Source organism: Dermacentor albipictus, chromosome 1 (assembly GCF_038994185.2).
Source record: "Dermacentor albipictus isolate Rhodes 1998 colony chromosome 1, USDA_Dalb.pri_finalv2, whole genome shotgun sequence".
NCBI classification, from domain to species: Eukaryota; Metazoa; Arthropoda; class Arachnida; order Ixodida; family Ixodidae; genus Dermacentor; species Dermacentor albipictus.
In genome coordinates, this window is record NC_091821.1 from 39,123,387 (window position 1) to 39,146,491 (window position 23,105).

The following is a 23,105-nucleotide window of genomic DNA, read 5'->3' on the forward strand; positions in this document are numbered from 1 at the left end:
CTCCATAGGAACTCATTAGGAGTTCTAAAGGAACTCTAAATACATTTTCATCGAGTGCTTGCGGGCCGTGACACCAGTTACTTACGAAATCGTCCCAGTCAGTTCCAGTGCCTCATCTGCCACAAATTCCACTGACGTTGTGCATGTCGCACGCCTCAAGCCACATTACTCTCCTGTTATCACCGATATTTAGGCGCCCCGGGATGGTGCTTCTGCCGCCGGGGGTAATGGTACATGCATATTGCGTGTTTCTTGTGGCCGATGCACGCGGGCGCCCCGACGAAGACGACGAACGCTCTCTGGCTCTCGAGCTGTCGGCTGAACGGGCTGGTGCTGCATTATCCTTAGTAAATACACTTTGTAAATAGTCTCCAGTCTTAATCCTTTGTTCGCGTAACAATATAACACAGTGACTGCTTCTGGTAATAATTTATTTCATCAAAAAGAATGGCTGTCAAGGAAGCAGCGTTATAACTGCTGTTACGATAGGCCAGCAGGGGTAGTGACCTTCTAGCCTCTCTTCCTCTGCAACGAATCGCTTCACAAGAGAGGGATACAGCCGCATCTATGGAGCCCGTACCTTTACAATACAACACCACACTACAACACCACAGATTGAACAGACAACAATACCCACCTCCACACAAGACCCTATCACGTGAAGACGCCGTAACATGGCGACAATTACAAACCAATACATACCCCCATTTAAGCAGGCTACACGCAATACACCCTACACTATATTCATACAAATGTCCCCTTGTTAACGACTACGCCTCCCTATATCACACCACATGGGCATGCCCCAACGTCAAGGCAGCCCCGCAAATACCCAAATATACACCCGAGCAATGGGAGGCCGTGCTGACTAGTTCGGACCCTCGTAACCAGCAACAACTGGTGCGGCGGGCCCGGGAGCCAGCATGAGCCGCAGGAGCCCTGGACTAAGGGCACCTCCCGCACAAGCAGAAAGACACCTGCTTTTACTTTCTTTTTTTTTAATAGATGTTTTGCCTCCTCCTCCTTCGTGAAACTGACCATGTGTCCCCCTCGGACCGTCGTGCGGCGCCAGCAAGGCGAGACACGTTTGGTGGATTGAGTGTGATTTGTTGTTTTATTGTCGCGGTCATGGAACAATGGGAGAAAGAAACTCCTGAAAAAGGGTGTTCTATGGAGTTCCCTCACGGACTCTGTTAACCGCCACGGTCGTTTGACGGGCGCCCCAGCTAACTGCTGGATCATCCAAGGAACCAAGAGGCGCCAGCTTGAGTCAAGTGCGACAATCCCTGTCTACGAAACTCCCCATTTCTGTGTGTTCAGTGAACAAAGGTATGGGAGTGAGTGTGCGAACCCTCGCCGTCAATGCAATGACGACTTTGACGACTTTGGACGCTCCGACTGGACGAAGGTGGGGCAGCAGAGATTTCTCTTAACTTGGGATCTAGGGATGACAGAGGGTGTTTAAGCAGACTTTTTCGGCTCCTCGGTGTGCTTCAATTCAGTCATGCTAGAGTGATGAGATGTAACGTTCTCCACTCTTCATGTAGATATTGTTAATAAACCCAGTACTCCTCGTTCTGGAAGAGAACACGTTCTTCCCTTCAACAACGTACTTAGCGTGGATGAGTGGGACGACGGCATGGGCCAGCTGCCGCTTTTTACATGCCCGACCTAAACTCTTACACTGCTAAGGAAAAGAAGCTTTCGGGGGTAAGGACTCCATACACAATTAAAATATGAAAATACGTACCTTCACCACAATGCAAAACGGCCAACAACGCTCAAGCACACACAGCATGGCAGAGAAGTTGAGAGAGTGGGCATTTCCGCCATACTGCATATATTGCACGTGTACGGCTTTACGGCTTGAGAAATAGCAATATTGATTTTTGCAAAACTGGCACACCATACTTTTTTTCAGAAGCCGTTGCGCGCAACCTTCTTGATAAACATAAAGCCATCTGCAACGAACGGCATATGTTCATAAGCCACATTTCTTAAAGGAGGCCCACTTCAAGTAGTTCCCCCCACCCTTTATTCAATTTCCCCTTCCCTTTAAAGAGGGATAAATAAAGTTTTTCATCATCATCATTAACGAACTATTTCACTTTCTTTTCGAACTTAGTCATTGTTTGGAACGTGCCTCGCAGCTCGGACGCTGCCGCGGCGCTGTTTTATCCCTGGCATGACCACTCATTGCTGCGTGTGATAAAAAAAAATTCAGAAAACAAGAATACAAAATGAAATTCAACGTCAGATATGGGCAGCAGATATCTATAGCTTCAAGGTGACCATACCACCCTCCGTCACTCCTTGATGCGGCTAACAGTGACACAACAAAATACAAAGAGAATAAAACGAGTAACAGCGCTGAACAACGGGACGTGAGTCCGGTTGTTCAGCGCTGTTACTCGCTTTCGCCAGACAAGCACCACCCAGACCAAGTTAGCACGCTATTGAAGCGAGTAAGTTTTTAACAACGTGCAAAATAACTTCCTACGGCCTTACCATGAAATGCTCGGGTGCATTTCACTGAGTACCGACGTTGCGAGCCCGGCGACGGGGTCTGACTGGGCTTCGCTCGTGCTGGGTCGTACCGCCTCTCAAGTCGCTAGCAATGGCCGCAGCCATGTCGACGGCAAAGATGTATGGCCACCTGCTGGGATCGGCGAACCTCGAGCTCGGCCGCGAAACGGCTCGACTGGCCACTCTTATCGTTTACTGTGTTACTCTACGCATAGTCTATATAAGTGTGTTTAGAAAAAGTTTATTTTAACAAAAGACGATACGAACACTTCTGCACAATGACGGCAAAACTTCACCAGGACGATAACGCACACAAAGTACGGAGCATTGTATACACGGCACGTTTTCAGAGAAGCGTCCGAGTCAGGCACGTACCCAGGATTTTTTTTCGGGGGGGGGGGGCCACCACCTCCATCATCATCATCATCATCATCATCATCATCATCATCATCATCATCATCATCATCATCATCATTCTGTTTTATGTCCACTGCAGGACGAAGGCCTCTCCCTGCGATCTCCATTTAACCCTGACCTGCGCCAACCGATTCCAACTAGCGCCCGCGAATTTCCTAATTTCATCGCTCCACTTAGTGTTTTGTCGTCCTCGATTGCGTTTTCCTTCTCTTGGTACCCATTCTGTAACCCTAATGGTCCAACGGTTATCTAACCGGCGCATTATATGACCTGCCCAGCTACATTTTTTCCTCTTGATGTCAATTAGAATATCGTCTATACCCGTTCGCTCTCTGATCCAAACGGCTCTCTTTCTCTCTCTTAACGTTATGCCTAGCAATCTTCGTTCGATCGCTCTTTGCGCGGTCCTTAACTCATTCTCAAGTCTCTGCCCCATATGTCAGCACTGGGAAAATGCACTGATTGCGCACCTTACTTTTCAATAATAATGGTAAGCTTCCAGTCAGGAGCTGGCAATGTCTGCCGTATGCGATCCAACCTATTTTTATTCTTCTGTGAATTTCCTTCTCATGATCAGGGTTCCCTGTGATTAATTGACCTAGGTAAACGTACTCCTTCACAGTCTCTAGTGGCCGACTGGCGATCCTGATCTCTTGTTCCTTTGCCCGGCAATTTATCATGATCGTCATCTTCTGCATATTAATATTCAACCCCACTCTTACACTCTCTCTGTTAAGGTCTCCAATCATTTGTTGTAACTCGTCTGCATTGTTGTTAAATAGAACAATGTCATAGGCAAACCGAAGGTTGCTGAGATATTTGCCGTCGATCTTTATTCCTAAGCCTTCCCAGTTTAATAGCTTGAATTCTTCTAAGCACGCAGTGAATAGCTTTGGAGAAATTGTGTCTCCCTGTTTGACCCATTTCTCTATAGGTATCTCCCTGCTTTTCTTGTGTAGAATTAAGGTAGCTGTAGAACCTCTGTATATATTCTTACGCGAAGGACGAGTCAGTAAGACGAGAAACTATTTACAGATTGTATTTACAACAATGGTTGCAGCGCTGACCGTGTAGATTCACAGCGCGAGCCCAGTTCGTTCTTCCTCCTCTTTTCTGGAGTGATGGCGCCCACGCACCTCGTTCAAACAAACAAATACCACACGCATGTAGCAATATTTTTCAAGCCTTTTACGTGAGCGTTCTGTAGTCCTTGATTACATAGTGCCTCTAGACTGCTGGTATCTCTACTGAATCAAATGCATTTTCGTAAACTATATAAGCCACATAGAGAGGCTTATTGTACTCTGCAGATTTCGCGATAACCTGATTGATGACATGGATGGGATCCATTGTAAGGTATCTCTTCCTGAAGCCAGCCTGTTCCCTTGGTTGACAAAATCCAGCGTTGCCCTTATTCTATTGGCGATTATTTTGGCAAATACCTTATATAATACTGGGAGCAAGCTAATGGTCCTATAATTTTTCAATTCTTTAACGTCTCCTTTTTTGTGGATTAGTATAATGTCTGCATTCTTCCAGTTTTCAGTGACCCTTGCAGTCGATATACACTTCGTATAAAGAGCCGCCAGTTTTCCAAGCATTATGTCTCCTCCATCTTCGATTAAATGGACTGTTATTCCACCTTATCCTCCCGCTCTGCATCGTTTCATGTCTTGCAGGGCCCTTCTGACCTCATCGCTAGTTATAGGGGAGTTTCTGTATCCTGTTCATTACTGTTTCTAAATGAGGTATCGTGACTCCTCTGGGTACTGTATACAGGTAAGCTTAGAATTTTTCCGCTGCTTTTGCTGTATCTTCGAGATTGCTTATGATATTATCCTTCTTATCTTAGTGCATTTTTTAGTGCATACATCATGGTTTGTCCTACGCCAGGTTTCTTTTTTACTGATTTCAGGCTGCGTTCATTTTTTTACGGCTTCTTCAGTCTTTCTCATGTTATAGTTTCGAATATCAGTTATTTTCGTCTTGTGGATCAGTTTTGACAGTTCCGCGAATAGCGTAACGCTGTGCTGCCGCCAGTCCCATACAACCGCGTAGAGCGCAGGACTCTGCGATTCTAGACGTACTGCGCTCCCTGAGAAAGGTTAGAAAAACACCCACATAAGCACAGCAGAGAAGTGGCTACGTGAGGTGGTTCGACCGATAACTGTAGAAGCGTCATTCAAAGCAAGTAATTATTCTCCACTTCCGGCGGCGTTTCCTCTACTTCCTTTCTAATATAAGAAGATGTTGATCCATAAATATTCTCATAAACAACGGTCAACATTTTTGGTTGTTGCGTTGGCTCTCTCCCTTAGTAGATCGCTTAATTTCTCAACTCCTTGCGATTTTTGTTTCCAGTTGCCAATTTTGCACGAAAAGTGCTATACAATTAGGGAAAAACAGACGAGGTAGCGGGAGACAGTCATCTTGCTTACGGGTTTAAGGGTTATTGCAGGGTTTCATGATGGACGCTCTTTCACATTATTTTATTTCCCACCTTATCTAACTCATATCACGTGTATATGGTTCCGGGCATCTGCCAGCGTCGCGGCGAGCCGTAACTCAAGGAAATAATGAAGCAAAGGGAGAAGTTAAGCGCAATTGGCGTTTTCTCCGGCCGCAACTCGTTCTATGAGAGTATACAGACCAGCTAAGTAACAGCCGCATCCCTCTCCTGGTCCCAGGATCAGCCTAAACAAAGAAGGTTGAACTAACAAAAGCAACAGCTATGCGCGTGATGGTTGAATAGATGGTGACAACTGAACGCATCTCGAGTTAATCGCGCGGGTGCGGAATCTATGAGAAAACTGTCCTTCACATTACAAGAGGTGCCGATAACTACCGGCATCTAAAAGGAGTGAAAAAGGCAGCATAAGGCTGACCGATGAACAGCTGCCAAGTCTCAACATTAATCTGGCGGCGCTTTAGGAATATGTGAGGAGTGGTGGCGTGGGTGGGGAGGGGGGGGGGGGGGTATGCCACTTGATTTCGGGGGGGGCCCGGGCCCCCCCGGGCCCCCCCCCTGGGTACGTGCCTGGTCCGAGTCCTCACTTACTAACACGTAACTGCATAGACTCGCAGAAACGCACAGTCACACATAATCTAATTGTCGCATTAGACAAAATGATGTTCAGTATATACAGTGTACGCAATGGTTATGTACGATGATGATGTCACAGAGACACTTTACATAATTTTGTAGTGATGCTCTGAGATGTGTATACACAAAAATGATCGTGTATACGACAGCACGCACACACAGAAATCAGAGGCACCTACATTCTATGCACATTCAATGAATACCTTTGATGGCCTTGCTACAATAACCAGGCTGCAGGGGCGTAGCCAGGGGGGGGGGCTTATGGGGCTTCAGCCCCCCCCGAAATTTTTTCGTGCTGTCATGTGCCGCCGGCCAAAACAACTCCCGGCGCCAGAAATCATGCTCGATTTTGTCTAGAATGTCCTTAATTCACGCTCGAAAAGACATTTTAGCGAGAACATTGATAAATCGGGCTGGATTTCGGGGCAACGCCCATACATAGGAAGTCACATATCGTAACGCAAGGAGCCCCCACCGGGCACAAAATTCCAAGGGCGTTTCGAAGGCGAGCGGGGTCGTCTCGGCATCTCGCGGAGGCCGCGGAATCTACGGAGCGCTTGGATTTCAATTCTGAAACGTTGTGGGTGTAAAGTTCTCATAACATTTTGATGCGAAAGGTCCATTGACATTTTCAAAGTCGTGCTTTAGATTTTCGATTCCGGAACTCTTTGGGTTTAATGCTGTGTAAACATTTGACGCCAAAGGTGCATCGACTTTTCTAAAGTCGTACATCGGGCCATACAACTAGACAAGCCAAATCAACATACTATCACACAAGTTGACAAAGCACGCAGCGAGGTCCGATGAGCCAAAGCGTTCTGGTGGTTCATTTGTGCCATCAGGTCACAGAAAAGAATGTAAACATTTTTTTTTTTTTTGCACCTGCGCCAAAGCATCCATGTCAAGACACTAAAGCCACCATTGTAACTAAGTTCTTATTTATTTTTCTACCTAGACTTTTATTCGCGAGGATATATTGAGCCTCTTTCTCCTTTCTTTTTCATTCTTTTTTTTTTTTGTTCTCGCAACCCGCGGGCTGCCGATCCAGCCAGAGCGCATGCGTTTTTCTCGTGCTGCATCGATAACCGCGCGGCGCACTTGGATGCGCGTTTGTTTTTCTCTGGCCGACTGCATTTTCGCCTGGCAGAGTTTTGGACGCTTTCTGGCTAGCAGACGAGAAAAAGAAACAATGCATAGTCGCTCGCCGCCAGCACTGCGGGGACTCGATGGATTGCAACGCGTTCGCTTGAGCGCAACCTCTCCGGAAAATTTTGTCTCGCCGGTGTATAGGATACCGAGCAGTACGCGTATGGTTTGCTGTGGACCAAGCTTTACACGTTTTCTTCGATAATCGTTCGGTAACCACACTAGGTGCCCAAAGTAGGCATTCGATTGTAGCCAACATGCTTTCCTTTGCGTTATACTATTTCGCCGCCCCCCGCCCACAAAAAAAAAAAGAAGACATTATTGCGGCGCAGCGAATTTTCGCATGGTGAAAGTTCGATTTTGTTACTTCTTTTGCGGAAAGTAATGGGCGACGGGACGCTTCAGTTGCCGGATACTATTTTATTATTGCGATAGCAGCTCTATGAAGACTCCAGGCGCATGTCTGTCGTTGCCCTCATGTTCCGTATAAATAAAGGCCAAGGGCGATAACATCGTGACCGCACGCCGCATGCTCTATTGGGCCGTTTATAGTCCGACGTAACGCACGCGCGCGCGCGCGCACGCTACGTCACGTCGGCGGAAACGACACCTCTATTAGCCCCGAGAACGAACACGGGCGGCGCTGCGAGCGCCGCTCGCGTGACGTCAGGGCACGGACTCGCGCCTGTCGTCTGCTACAGTTCGGGCGTTGTCCGGGCGCTTTCTGCGGTGTTTTCGTTTGTTCGCCCTCGTTCTCTCTGCTTGTATACTTATGGTGGTCGTCTCAAATACATTTTTACGACGTCTTCCTTTGCGAACATTTATTCAAAGAGCTAATTTCTTAGACAACAATGCAGCTCTCGAAGGCAACGCTACAGTGCCAGCCGAAGCGACGCAGACCAGCCCATTGCGGGTTTTTCATGCGTGGATAGACAATCGCAAAAGCATAGCCTATAGGAATCCAGTTATGATACCATACCTGCCGCGGTGCAACAAGTATGTCACAAAGCTGGCTATATATGACTTCTACAGCAGTTACGTTGATTTTATTCCGCTAAAATAGGTTTGCTCACGACGAGTAGTTCATGGTATAATATCGAATTTTTGCATTTCCTCACAGAAACGCTCGGCAGTAGCACGGGGACTTAACTAATACTGGAGCTTAGATTCTACACGCCTCACTTGCTTCTTTAACTGCTTGTCAACATTAGGCGGTTCTTCACGTGTTTATTTTTTTTAAGCGGCGGAAATTTGAAGTAAAGTTAATGAAGGCTTACAGCTATTTACAGAGTACAAATAGGAATGTACCAATATATATTTCCTTTTCCGTGCTACTCGTTCAACTCACCTCTTTAGGGCGCGTTTGTTAATGATTAATAATGTAAGTTAAGTTCCTCTTTTTTTGTCTATACTACCAAGTGTATATCATTTATTTATTTCAATGCCGCAGTGTGTTTTGCATTGTTATTGTGGAAATATTTCACTGTTCTTTCATATATTGTATAACTGCAATGTTTTATGGCCACTATATAAATGTAATTTATATGGCGCTTGATGTGTTACCCCGTGCAGCCATATTGTACCTAAGGGGGTGAGGTTACCTCAAGCCGCGTCTGTGCGACTTTTTTCCCTCATCCACCTCCACTTACCGCTCCTCTGTACATGTGTGTGTGTAAATGGAAATTAATAAATCAAGTCAAACTCACTTGAGAAATTTACTGGTGCTTGCTGCTTGAGGAATATACATGACGAATCTGTTTGGCGAACTGACACAGGCTGCTCGGCCCAATTTTTTTAGTGAAGTATGCCTGCTGGACCGCATAGCTGCAGCCAGAAAGAAGTCGAAGCGTCAATGATTAGTAGTATGGGACATATCGAAGATATCGAAATTCCCCCGGTGGAGGGTCAGAAATCAAGTGAAAGTATATGCAAGGCTTGTGGTGCTTTCTTTATGAATGTTTGCGATTGGATTGGAGCAAACTTAATTTGCCTGCAAGGTTCTCTTTTAAGTACCGACGAAGCGAATAGTTATCCGTTTGTATAATTGAATAACGCTGGATCGAGACATGGTGAGACAGAAGGTGCTTGAATTTTCCTTTTGTATACAGGAAATCTAAGCTGTGGTGTAGTAGCTCGAGAATACTTTAGCCATTCCAGTTGGCGCTGTAAAAAAAATGCTTTATGGTTTTAATACGAAGTTGTAGTGAACTGATGGGTTTCGCGAACATAGCGTGCCTCGCCATACGGACAGCCGATTGCTACCGTTACGTTATCAGGGGTGTGCCATATTGTCGATAAAGGCTACTGAGGGCCACTATGAAACATTTCATCACTTTCAATTGAGTGGCTCTCGATCTTAACAACGAAACTTTTCTCTCAGGTGATTGCTACTATGGTGTTTGTGAATTAACTATGTAAATACTCTACATGACGCGCCGTCGTGTTAGCAGCCATGAGCAATTCGTTTTTTTGGAGGCCTGTTTCAGAGGGGGATGAAAGTAGCAGCAAACTTTTTCATAAGAAATGCGCGCCTAACTATTTTTTTACGCATTAATGAATGGCCATATTTGAATAGAACAACACACCAGAGTAATAGGAATCATGATGAGAGCTTCGCTGGGCAGTGTCTTTCTAAAATCAGATAACATGTTGACGCCAATTACCAAATTTTTCTTCCACGTAAAATGCAATGCCTCTCATAGCTAAATACTAAAGGAATGTTAAATGTTTAGCGAAGCATCATACACAACTTCGCGCGTTGAATTTGCAGATATTCTTTTTTTTAGTCAAAATTTACCGATAGACACGGCGCTGAAAGTAGCAGCAAACTTTTTCATAAGAAATGCGCGCCTAACTATTTTTTTACGCATTAATGAATGGCCACGAAATTTCTGGCTACGCCACTGCCAGGCTGGTCGAAAACTATGCCATTCGCGTCCATCAGCCACCGACAGGGAACGGCATTACCATTGTCGAAAAACTCCTCTGACAGAAACGACAGTAGCTCAGAGAAGATGCATCGAGATATGGTAGAAACCTCTGGAGAATTTTATACAAGTAATATTGTTTGTTAAGACGAGAGATAGGTCGAACAAATGCATGGGATGCAGCTGCTAGGATCTCATCTCACGCAGCCTGCGTTGTTGTTCTCGTGATTTGCGTATCTCTGGACAAAATATTTGATAAACACTCAAAGTAATTGCAACAGAAAGCAAATTACGCGTAAATAATTGATTTACTACGTGCATCTTTTATCTTGCCTCTCTATGGCAGCATTCAAAACTTAACATATGTTGTGCTTTTATGATGACAAATTGGAGTCCGCATTCAATCGGCCAGGCAACCCATGTTGCTCGTATTATCGAAGCTCTATGAAAATTCAGAGCCATTCCACTCCGGGAAGGTGGTTCACCAGCGGAGCTGTACATATGTTGATAAACTATATTGTTTTAAATAAAGACACATACCACTGTGAATTGATGTGTTTTTTGTTTCTCCACCCTTTTTATTTTTGCCACTGAGGTGACTACGGCTTTGTGGTCGCTATGGTAGACGGATATGGGCTCTACGACGACACTGGAAAGGTTCTTCGCCAACGTCAAGACAATACAGGAGTGATGACGCGTGGTAGGCACACCGAAGTTTGCATGGCACTGAGTGCCGAACCTTTCCAACATAAACGCCAGGAACCATTTTCCGGTCGGCCGAGACACGTCCACGTTGAAATCACCCCCAATTACGATGGTCGTGGAGTCCGTAGGGGTGATCCAACCAAAGTGTCAATCAGAGAGTTCTACAGGTCTCCCCTTGGACGTGCCAAGAGAAACGTAGACTGTAGCGACGATTCCGTTCTGAGTCTGCACGGTACACATGTCGGCACACCCCGCGGCAACGACCTCGTCCGCAGTGGGCAAGACATACGGCGTGACAAAGTCGCAGCCGGTCCTTGCGTAAATGGCATTGCCGCCCACTCGCCCGCGATGCCCTGGTGGTGAGTGGAGAGGGTACGCCTCAGCTATAAAGCGAGCGCCGCGAAAACTAAAGGTGTCACCCATCACCCGTTTTGACACTTTCCACTAAAGAACGCAGCGGCGGTAAATACGGTGATACGCTTTGTGTATGCATATCTACAATCTTAAAACGGTTGCACCCTTTGGGGTGTATATTTGTCCCACAACAATAATCGTCATCTGGCTTGCTTGCGTTTCCTTTCCTGAAAACTCGGCGCTCGCTACTTTCCTGTCAAGAACGCTGCGTCGCACTGATAACACGCATGCCGTTCGTGACTGGGAAGTACCGGGCTTGCAGCGTTAAAGAAAGGAAACGCGGGCAAGACAGATGACGATTATTGTTGTGGGACAAGATAAACCCCAAAGGGTGTAAATTTTTCTATAGAAAAATTTACACCCTTTGGGGTTTGACGCGGAGCATCTCAACTATTCTCGTCGTTTCATCATGACGCTGGCATATCTGTACGCAGTGAAACTGGTCCTGCGCATTTATGACAAACTGGTAAACAAAGCGTGCGCAAGGACGAAAGTGAAACATAGAAATGGTTTCCATCAATGAGCACTTTCCCCCTTTGCGTAGTTTCCAAGTCAACATGAGCCAACGAACTCGTGCAATACATTATTCTGCCGAGACAGCGAAGGGGAGAAAGCCTACTCACAATAGCCAAACCCATTTACACTTGGTAATGAACAGCTTATCCTCTCGCGAAGTATATATGCAGCACCTAACAAAAGCATGGACTTACAAAGCTCTCAATAGCATAACGATAACGCGTGTTACGTTTCTAGCACCATATATGACAGCACACAGCCTACGCACTGCATAGCTTCCTATACTTAATTGTTGATGATAGCGAAATCAGAGAAAAAAATCTGAACGAGCACCGAGAATAACACCCATGAATAAGCTTACCCATGCCTGAGCTTCGTACCCCGTCAACGAAGGAAAAAACTCCGTTCGTACACGTTTGCACCTTCAGTACCCTTAAAATCAATCCCTAACATAAAGCAAAACAAAAATAGAGTTCTTCAACAAGGAGGCTAGCCACAAAACATGCAAAATGCTTGCGAATGCCTCGCCACGGCAACTCGGCGGCCAACTGCCAGGGTTGTCGCAGCCTGTGTTGTTTTTCTTGTGATTTGCGTATCTCTGGATAAAGCATTTGATAAGCACTCAAATTACACAAAGGGAACACATTATGCGTACATAATTGAGTACATAATTGACGTGTGTTTTTTATCTTGCCTCTTTATGGCAACATCCAAAGCTTAACAAAATATTGTGCTTTTTTGATGACAAAATAATCCACATTCAATCGGCCGGGCAACACATGTTTGCCGTATTATCAGGTTTGTAGGGACGCTTGACGAAAGTTTTGAGGCATGAACAATTGGCAGCAACTTTTCTCCTCGCCTTACCTCTCTTTCTGCTTGCCTCGTCGATTGGGCGGCGACTTTCCTTACGCTCTCTCTCCCTCAGTTGTTTCGGTGGCTATGCCAGCGTAATCTCCTTACAACTCGTGTGCATGGTGCATCGCGTTGGTGTAATTTGTATTAACACATTCTGTGCCTACAGTTTTGTAGAGTGCTTGGCGTTAAAGGGACCCTGAAACGAGTGCTCCGCGTAAAGCATGTAATTTATTATAAGCCTTTAAGAATGTACATCGCTACCGATCGCAGCACGCCACTCGGCTGAGTTTTCAGCCACGCCTGACCAGGAGACGCGAGGTACGAGACGATACGACGCCAGTAGGGCGAGCTATCCGATTGACTGCCCAGGGCGCGTCATCAACAATTTTTCCAACTTTATGACGAACAATTGTTATGGTGAATGTTATGGGAAACAAATGTTGCCTCTCACTTGTTATGAGGTTTTAGAAACGTACATCGCTACCGAGCGCATGTACGTCACTCGGCTGAATTTTCAGCCGCCCCTGACCATTTGACACCAGTAGGGCGAGCTATCCGATGAGCTGCTCAGGGCGCGTCATGGATAATTTTTCTACCTTTATCGTGAACAACTGTTGTTCGTAATAGTTGGAATGTGAGTTAATTTGTTTCTATAAAAAGAAAGTAACAAAAAGAGAACGCACAAGAACAATTTACCACTATGCTCAAGACTTCCGGCACACAGCAAGTGCCGTCTGCTTGTTTTACAACGTGCTCGTGTTGAGAGAGCTCCGCGATCAGTGTTGGTCTCGATCTTTCTTTTTGCGAGCACCATGGTTCGCCCTTGTTACGTTGTGGGCTGCAAACCTAGCGACTGGGTGTTTCGCGTGTGCGGTATTCGGGTAAAAGTAAGCGCGAGCGGACTGTGCCTGGGCGTTTGACGGTATGAACGGAAGCGCAAACGAACGGTCTATACGGTGCAGCCAACTGGTGGCACAAAGCTCAAGCGAACACAGAACTAATAAAGCAGTAACGAAGTGTATTCTGCTTTGCTGCTGGTGTAACTTTCTTCACAGAATCTTAAGCATGAATACATTCTTTTTCTAAATGTTTAAAGTGTGTTTGGTTAGAGGAATGTTAGCTCTTTGTTTGGCTGGTTAAGCTCTGCGCCACCAGGTGGCTGGACCGTGCGGCTCACGTTAAGCTCACGTACGTCTACGCAAAAGCCCCTTCATCACAGTCCAAGTAGTATGGAGGGGCTTTGGTTTACGCCTACACCCATCATCCGAAACGCCCAGCTCGCCTGTGGTTACCGTAATACCGGATCCGCTCGGCGCTGCGACAGAATGCTTGCAACGCACTTCGATAGTTCTCGCTTGGCATCGACTGCCAGGCGCGGCTAGCGGAGAGCTTAGAGAGGCTTCGCGCGCTGGCCCCCTGGCAACCGGAACTAGACAGGACGTCTCATCATGACGTAGAGCCAGGGAAAGCGGAGCTTAGCCGCGATCACTCGGCGAACGAGTTGAAAGGAAAATGCGTGGCTATGGAGGAGGGTAACTTGTAATCGCCCACACAAATGGTGGTATGTATGATTTACTCTGGCCTACGCGTCTACAAAATTACCCCGAACAGGTTCAGGGACTCTTTAAGTGTGTGAAGTACCTATATAGGCCTTGTTGGCCTGCCAGAGGTGCAAAAGCTGTTCCTTGTTCTGCAGCAAAAGGGCCAGGGAAATCATGGTCAGCGTTGAAGCAGGCAAACTAGAAGACGGTAGGGTTTAAGAGCGCATCACTTAGGCGCCCGTTCCTGCATTTAGCGTCGGCGTTCCTCGGCGTAACCGAGTGAACGAGCGCCACGAAGGATGAGAGCAAACGCGGAGCGCAGCGGGCGATGAAAGACGGCGATAGCGAAGAGAGCGCAAGGAGGAAATCGGAGGAAGTGGGTATGGCAAAAGCGTCAGCAGAAAAGCGTAGGGCCGCGCAAGATGGGCTATGCAGCGACGACTGCTACGAGATGGCGCCAGGGTAACGCGCCGGGCTACGGGCGACGACCGCTACGAGACGGAGCCACAGTGCGCTCTTAGACAAATGTACTCCCTTTGGGATGGATATCTGCCACACAACAATAATCGTCATCTGCCTTGCTTGCGTTTCCTTTCTTGAAAACACTGCGCTCGCTACTTTCCTACCGAGAATGCTCCGTCATGGTGATAATGCGCGTGCTGTTCGTGACTTGGAAGTACCGGGCTCGCGGCGTTGAAGAAAGGAAATGCGGACAAGGCAGCAGATGCCGATTATTATTGTGTGGCAAGATACGATCCAAAGGGTGTAATTTTGTTTAAGAGCGTAGCGCGCCGTCTGCTCACCGATGACATGCGGCGAGCGCGTCCACGGATATCATATATGGAAACAAAGCATTGCATGAGCGGAGGTCTGTCTGCGGCGGCAGCTGTGAATTGCGCCCACGCGTCACCCACGCTACGGTGGCTACATAGGTAGGTGTGCCGACCGAGCGTCGTTCGTCACTTCTGCGCATCGTGACGCAGAAGTGGCGCTGCGGGCAGTATAACGGTTCAGCTGCGCGCAGCGACGGCAGCGCTGTGTAGACGAGCAGCGTGTTTGATGGCATCGCTGCCTCTGATTTTAGCTTTGAGGCACGCGTTATAATACCGTTCTAAACAGTGCAAGCAAAGGGGAACTTGTTACTGTCATCTAGTCAGAAAAGACGAAATGTAGAAGTCAATTTTCTAGTTTGGCGATTGGTCACATTTATTGGCATAAAGGTGGCGCTCCAGCCCATTGCAGTAAAGACGTAGATGCATTTTTTTTGACGCCTAAAACAATGCTGCAATGGTTTTAAACGGCATATTGAAACGTGTTTACACGGTATTTAGCGACTTCTAATGTTTGAATTTCCAGAAATCAGGCTATTGTGTTTAAGTGCTGCCTCAGTTACGGTATTTAAATTGTTACGAGAATTGTGTTGATAAGTGCATGGGGTTCACTGTTTGGTTGCAGCAAAATAAAGCAATACGACTTGTACTAAATTCATGAATTTATTTAGTATACAAGAAAAGCTCTCGTAACTTGAGTCAGCAGACACGCCAACATAAAGAGCCTAGCGCCAGCATGGCCGCAACGCTGGTCTACCACGTCACATTATACAGTACATGCCTGTTTCAGGTGCTTCCTCTTCTCCCTGTTGCATTCGCACGCCATGTTATTTCCCTTGACTAGAAAGGAATGGCGTGTAAGTCAATAGGAAATCCGTCTCGAATCCTCTTTCGGGAAACTTCCTGCACCCTTGCGAAGTTCTGGGTAGGAAGCGGTCACACAGGGGAAGGAGACACACACGGGCGTTCTTTTCGTGTTGTTGTATGCTCTTTGATCCGCCATTCCAATGAAAGATTAAGAACCTCGACCCAGAGTAAATGAACACTTTAAGGCAAGTCGTTATGAAGCCTATGTATTTTCGGACATATTAATAGGGATTCGGTGAATCGTTTCAACTGTTTTATGACACACAAAGAATCACTATGTCGATATCCGTTGCTTCTGGCTTACGAGAAGAATCGTCCGCAGGTGTCGCGCTGGAACGTTTCTGATTGGTCGACTGGAGGCAGTTTCTTCAACTTGGCGCTTCGCCGTCGCTGTTTTCCCGGTGGCCACTTTGCCGCATTTTGCTAACCATTCGACCCCCAGTATTCGTTCCTCGTTCATGCTCCCTCTGCATTTTTCGCGAATCCGTTCAAGCCTCTATTCCCATCGAAAAACCACGTATCCGTAAAACAATAATAGGTTTGTGAAGATGTATGTTGCTGTCGGGTTAATTTTTGTTGCAAGAAAATGCAACAACACGTCTTTCTCTTTCCTCTCACACCACGTTCGTGGCGTAGCAGTTCCAACGCCTGAGTCGCGATAGAAATGATCCTTCGTTTATAGTTGTAGCAAAATTCATTTGTATTAAGGCAGAGCTATCAACCCGAACTTATGCGCTATAACCTGTAACTCATGTCACAAGAAAAAAGAAAGGACGCAGACCGAAATATGTTCATTAGCGTGATAACGTGCAGCTCCGCAGCGTGAAAGTGGAAAGCTGTAACGAAAGAGCAGCATGATACTGGACGTCAACACAGTGGCATTCTGAAAACCTTGAGGCCAGCCCTGCACCGTTCAAAAATTGTAGCGTGGCCCGTACTGTTATTGCCTTCGATTTGACCCGAACTGCTGCCAGCTAGCTGCAGTCGAGGCACGCCACCGAAAGGATTTTATGACGGACGACTGTCATCGAATCATGTCGCTAAAGATTTCCTGGGACGTAGTACATAAACGGGCCACAGCTTTAGTTGGAGTCAGGCGTGTAAGACATTCGTGTTGAAAATTGCAAAGGGTATCGCTGCTTGCAGGGGGTGGTACTGGAACCTTTGATGCTGTCCTGAGTTAGGCACAGCCTAACTGCTGTCGCCCCTTTCCTTTATTGCGGCGTATGGCTTCGCGCAGCACATGGCGACTCTTGCGACGCGTTGAGGTTGTCATCGTTGGCGGCAATTTCCAGCATGTGAGCCGTGATAAACGCGCGACACAAAAGCGCAGTTTGCTACGTATCTGGAGCGAATATCTAGAAGCATGGATGTTAGTGGGTGCTCCGGACATTTCATGCTCAGTTCATCTTTGCCGACACTTCTTGTTGGCAGAAATTGCTAAATGCGCTTCAGTAATTCGAAGAGACGTACTTGGAAGTAACAATGTCGCTAAATTTTATTTTTCTTTGTTTTTACAGGAGAAAAACGCGCAAGAACATGTGGCGCAACAATGATTCGTGGAGTGGCAGTATGAATCATATGTTAAGGATATATGTCCTATGTACAAACATGCGTATGCATAGAGAAACAGTGGCTAAAGGGTTCGTTGTCAGTGTTAGAGCATTCTCTGCGGCTGAGTCGTATGTAGTGCAATCTTGATGTGCATGACACAGGGCCAGTGACGCCGCGTTTAGTGAAAATAGTAACAACAATAATAACTTGAGATGGATATGCGCAACACGTGCTCTGGGTGCTGCAATCTAAGTACACTCATGAACAACAAAGCTGTAGTTTTCTAATGTAACCACTTCTGAGACCGTCACTTCTTTTTTATAAAAACTGCATTCGTACCGTGTAGAATGTTACACAGCTAGCATGGTAATACGCTTGCACATCGCTCAGGCTTCTCTTAAGTGGCATTGGATTGGATTGGATTGGAGAAACTTTATTTATGCCTGCAGTTGGGCGCGCTCCGACGAGGGCCTACGTCATCCTCGAAGTTGCCGTTACTCGGCGCGGGTCTCCGCTCGCCGTTGCCGGCAGTTAGCATTTCCTACTATACAAAGTACTAACCGAGGAAGATGGAAGAACGCAACAAAACTTTGTCGACAAAGGCCGTCTCGGCGAACTGATCAGGGCTGAAAAGCACGTACGCAAAATCCACAATCGCATTTGTGCTGAATTACAGCTCGTCAAGCATTTCGCTTTCATCTTGAAAGGATGGCGCGCCCTCTCGCAGGCATCACGCCACATTAGTTCGAGATCTAGCTGACCGACAAACAGTCACCTGGAGAAATCCAACAGAACATTGAGGACGTGTAGCTTGTTGGAGTGTATACGAATACACATCCATTTACGTAGGTTGAATCATGAGAAAGGGCAGACGTCAAGTAGCGCTTCAGCTTTTTGTTTACTACGCGGCGCCCGGTTGCAGAAACAAAGCGTGGAGTTGCATTTGCCTACTTGTAGCGACATGGAAGTTTGCTACAGTCACCATGCATAGTACCTGTCCGGATGGTGCGTAACTTGTGGGTTGGGCATTGGGGCGACGGGTGATACGAAACCCTACTCCTGCGATACTGCTGCTCACGGGTTTTTCTACGGATGTTTACATTTGATTTCATCCCCTCGACACAATCCCAGCTTCATCTCTCATTTAAGCGCGAGGATAGAACCTCTAAGAGGATCCGTTATGAAATGAAACTAACGCACAATAACAATGTGATATTGTTTCAAGGATATGTTTAGGTTGCTCTTGCATCGTGCCAGGTTCAAGATTCAAGATACCCAGGGGATATACAGGACCTCCTATACATTTAACAACGATACTCTCAGCGGCGTCAGTGCCTCGTTGACCACTTTCATTAGTACGCCACCTTCTTCCCGCCTCGGAGCACGTTTAGTTCTGACATCTGTGCTTTTGCAGTGCCCCTTTAGCTTCTCAGCTCTGAACTTCCTTCCACAACAGCATATCCCAGTGAACGTATACTATAGAATTGATCGTAATTCATTGTAAAGCTATACCAAGAACAGTTGCGGCGGGTCCCTTCATGAGACTTGTTAGGATACGTTCGTATGCAGCGAATGTTTAAAATCTTGCTGTGCATAGTTCGCGCTAATTCCCATGAACACTCATTGCGCGTACTAACGCACTTAAATTCTGTGCGCTATCTCACTTGAGGTGCTCACTGTGATTTTAAATGTACGGTTTGACAATGCTGCAGATGCGAATATAATGAGGATGGCGTATGAACGAAACACATATGACACAAGCTTTTTTAGCTTGCGGTAACAGAACATACTAGAATTGATATTTACTGTAGACACTACTATAAATTGTTATGCAGCCGTGCGCGAAATATACAAGACTATACACGATAAATACAAACGTGTCTCCACTGTCTTTTTTTTTTCTATATGTGACAGCGCGAGCTCTATCCAACACTCCGGCGCCTTACATTCGGCGATAGCCTATTATGACTAAAAACGCATACTCTGTCGTAAAATGCCACATTTTGTCTGCACGCACTTTGTATATAAGGCACTTACATACAAAACAAAACTATGTCTAGCTTGAACGGAAGTGAGAAAGCTGCACAAAATTACTCACTTCGACAAAAAAAAGAACAAGAGGAAAAAAAAGAACAAGGAAGAGCTGAGAACGTTGGAAACCAAATGAAAGTTCCCATCATCTGTTCACTGCGAGTCAGCAATAAAAATGCACACTAGCTTTGTTTCGGAACGTTCGCCCCCTCACACAAACAGTAGATTTTTTTTCTCGAAGCTGGCCAAATTACACGCTGCGAGGACAACCGCGGTATAGCAACACCTTAGGCCGTTCGCGCTAACCCTACCACTTCTCTCGGAGCGAACCCGCAAAAACTACGTGTCACATGCACCCTTGAAATGAAATCCACGCCTTTTTTAGGTCCATGCCTTCTAACTACAATTTCAATTACCCGCCGTGGTTGCTTAGTGGCTATGGTGTTGGGTTCCTAAGCACGAGGTCGCGAGATCGAATCCCGGCCTAGGCGGCCGCATTTCAATGGGAGTTAAATGCTAAAGCAACCGTATACTTAGATATTGGTGCACGTTAAAGAACCCCAGGTGCAGAGCCCCCACTACGGCGTGCCTCATAATCAGATCGTGGTTTTGGCACGTAAAACCCGATAATTTTTTTTTTTTACAATTTCAATTACAGTAAAGTTATATTACGCTTGCAATGATTTTACGCACCGATGAAAATCAGCGATATGCCGCAATAAGAAAAGAGGCGGTGACCGCCGATCTACAGAATTCACGGTTCACTTGGCCTGAGCTGAAGCTGAAGCACATAGACATCGAAGCGGAAGAGACTATCTGCCATTCTAAATCGTCACCTTCTGGCCTCGCCCGACGATCGTGCCAGCGCAGCAGAGCTACTTTTACGCGAAACGGCATGCTTTAGGCAGTCTCTTTGCTCTGCTCAGGCAGCATCAATTATGCCTTTCACAAGCTTCTTCACTCACTTGCATTTTCCAGAAACACTGACCTATAGAGCCTGTAAGTTTGCCTCCAAAGAGTGGTCGCAACAAACGGATGGCCCATTCGCCGCTCTAAGCGCAAAAATATAATGCCCGGGCAAGCCTATATCAGCACGGTCCACGCTCAGTTCTGCGCGTTTGCCGTGTACCGCTCGCCTTTCTTGCCGCGTGTTGGTTACAAGTGCGCGGACGCTTCCCAGTTGGGCTCCGGACCACAAAGCATCGGAGCGAAAGCATGCGGCGATGTCGCAGCAGAGTTCTTGTGGCCTTCGAGTCTGTACCGGTGAGCGTGAGATTTAAACAGGGGCGACGTCCCGTGCCATCGTCAGTAGAGTGTCGATCCGCCGGCGGACACCCGGGAGTTGTCCAGGTCCGAGCTGGCGCGGAAGCTCTGGCTCTTCTTCTGGTTGTAGAGCACCACGAGGAGCACGACGAGGGCTAGCGCGAGCGCGATGGCCACGGCCACCATGCTCCAGGCCAGCGTCCGGTACAGGGGCTCCACGTAGCCGGGCGGGGTGACCAGGGCGCCCGAGTGCGAGCCGTCGTCGTCGCCCCGCTGGCCGAGCAGCGCGGGCGAGATTCCCGACCAGAAGCGCGTCGCCTCCACCCGGTATTCGGGGCCGGGCTGGAGCGAGCGGCCGATGCGGTATGACGACACGTTGCTGGGCGTGGTGCGCGGCCACGCGGGGTACTCGAAGTTCGGGTACTGCGGTGCCGTCCTGCGCGGGAAATCAGCGTCAGAGGGACGCGGCAGATGGTCGGCACATAAATTAGAGACGGTGTTCGTGAAACAGCGCTAAAGACGAAGACGAAAAGTACGCATGCGACAGGACGGGTGCTGATGTATGCGTCGTATGTGTTCTTTTCGTCCACGTCCTTAGCGCTGCTTTATGAACCCTGTCAAGATCAACCAACCCATCCAAACGAAGCTATTGTTGCTGTAATTACAGAGTTGGGTCAAAGTGAAACATACGTGCTGTGCGAGTTCTAACTGATTCGTCGTCATGGTACGACAATGTCACACGCGACACTGCTATTTTACAGCTCTGGTTACGGAAAAAAAGTGAACAAAACCGATACCGGAACTGCCAGCTCGTGAACGAGTATAAGAAACCACTTGTGATTTCGAGCAAGGTAGGCCTCCGTCATGTTTTCCTTAGCTGCGAAACCCTTTACTAGCTCTATTTTCTTTTTTCTTTCTCTCCCGCCCCCCTTTTCTGCTGAAGTTAGTTCTTTCCTTGAATATGAGTGAGGCCAAATGGTTCCAGAACGAGTGAAATATAGATCATGTTGTGTGCCGTATAGGTACAGTTTCCTTGGAGGCTTTTTTAGGTGATATAGCCACCGCGCTAGTTTAAAACAGGAAGATAATGAATTGGCTGTAGAGATATCGGCGCAAGTTTAGAGCTTGCCCCTAGATAATTTGTAGAAAGCAAACGGACAGCGGTTTCTCTGCATCAGGTTCACCGTTAGTTTTGTCACGCGTAGAACGAATGAGCGGCCCCGAAACAAACTTGCAATGGTTATGCCGTTGCGTGTCGCCCTATTCTGGCTCACAGGTGTTGTCATGCGCCCGAGTGCCACTCACAGTTCATATGCCGGCCTGTGAACGCGATAGCTGCAGGGCTGTCTTTGCCTATCGCACTTCCGACAAGAAACATCTTCGTTACTATGCGGAAACCAGAAAAACCTAGAACTAGCCCCGTTTCATTTTTTTGAAAAGCCTTCTCGTTTTTAACAGACAAACATAAGTATAAGCGACTTTCTATGACACCTTGTGCCTGTATCCGGATGACCTCTGCGAATGGTGAAAAATTTGCATGCAATGTGTACCCGCTCTTGGCGAAGTCTGTCCAGAGGTTGATGATCCTGCTGCTCACGAGCGAGTCGAGGTTGGACAGTGGCCGCAGTCCATCGGCCGTCACGTCGAATAGATAGATGAGCTCGTCGCCGTTGGACACACCTGTGTAAAAAAAATTATAAATTAGGGCCATTGTTTGTTCCTCTATTTCTAATGCGTATTATTGGAGGGGTGCTCATTTTTCATACAGGGACTTGAGCCACACTTTAAGAATGTGTAAATGCCACGTAGCTGGGCAAATCCAAGATAATTGTTGTTTGCCGTCGCTTGGAGATACTCAGAATATGTTTTGCATTCTGCCTAACTACATAATTAGCCTTAGTTAATTATACACTTCTCAAATATTTTAATTAGATGAAAAGTATCACATTCTAGAGCAACATGAAAAACTCCCGGTGCAGCTTTCTGTCGCTCAATACGTGCTACATAAGAGTGTTCTTCCAAGCGTGAAAGAAGCCCTCGAATACACCAAAAATTGCCATGCGAATGGCCGCTCGAGGCACTTTGCGTGTATTCGTTTCTCTCATGTTTGGAAAAACACTTTTACGTAGCACGCGTATTGAGCAACAAAAAGCTGTATCGGTAGTTTGCAACCGTACATGTATGATACATTTTCCAGACGCGGAATTCAGCTACAAAATGGCTAAGCCCCCTTTCTATCTATGCCCGCGGATCTCGTACGCGGCATTGACATTCGTGAGTTAGGCAAAGGGAAAAATCAGCAGCAGACTGATTTATGTCTTAGTAGGACTCTGGTGCAAGTTAGTTGGTTCATGATCTTGAAGCAAACTTTTACAAGCGCGAAGAAAACGAGACGAAGGACTATAGG

General features: G+C 46.9%; 1 protein-coding gene across 1 annotated transcript in view; it reads right to left on the reverse strand.

The window, feature by feature from the left end:
* Nucleotides 1-17,323: 17,323 nt before the first annotated feature.
* LOC135901088 (cocaine esterase-like) overlaps nucleotides 17,324-23,105 on the reverse strand; it is a 51,098-nt gene continuing 45,316 nt past the window's right edge. Inside the window, exons 9-10 of the mRNA XM_065430766.2 lie at nucleotides 22,249-22,378; nucleotides 17,324-21,134 (exon numbers count right to left, since the gene is read on the reverse strand). Of these exons, the coding sequence (XP_065286838.1) occupies nucleotides 20,741-21,134; nucleotides 22,249-22,378 (524 nt within the window). The 3' untranslated portion in view covers nucleotides 17,324-20,740. The remainder of the gene's footprint in view (nucleotides 21,135-22,248; nucleotides 22,379-23,105) is intronic.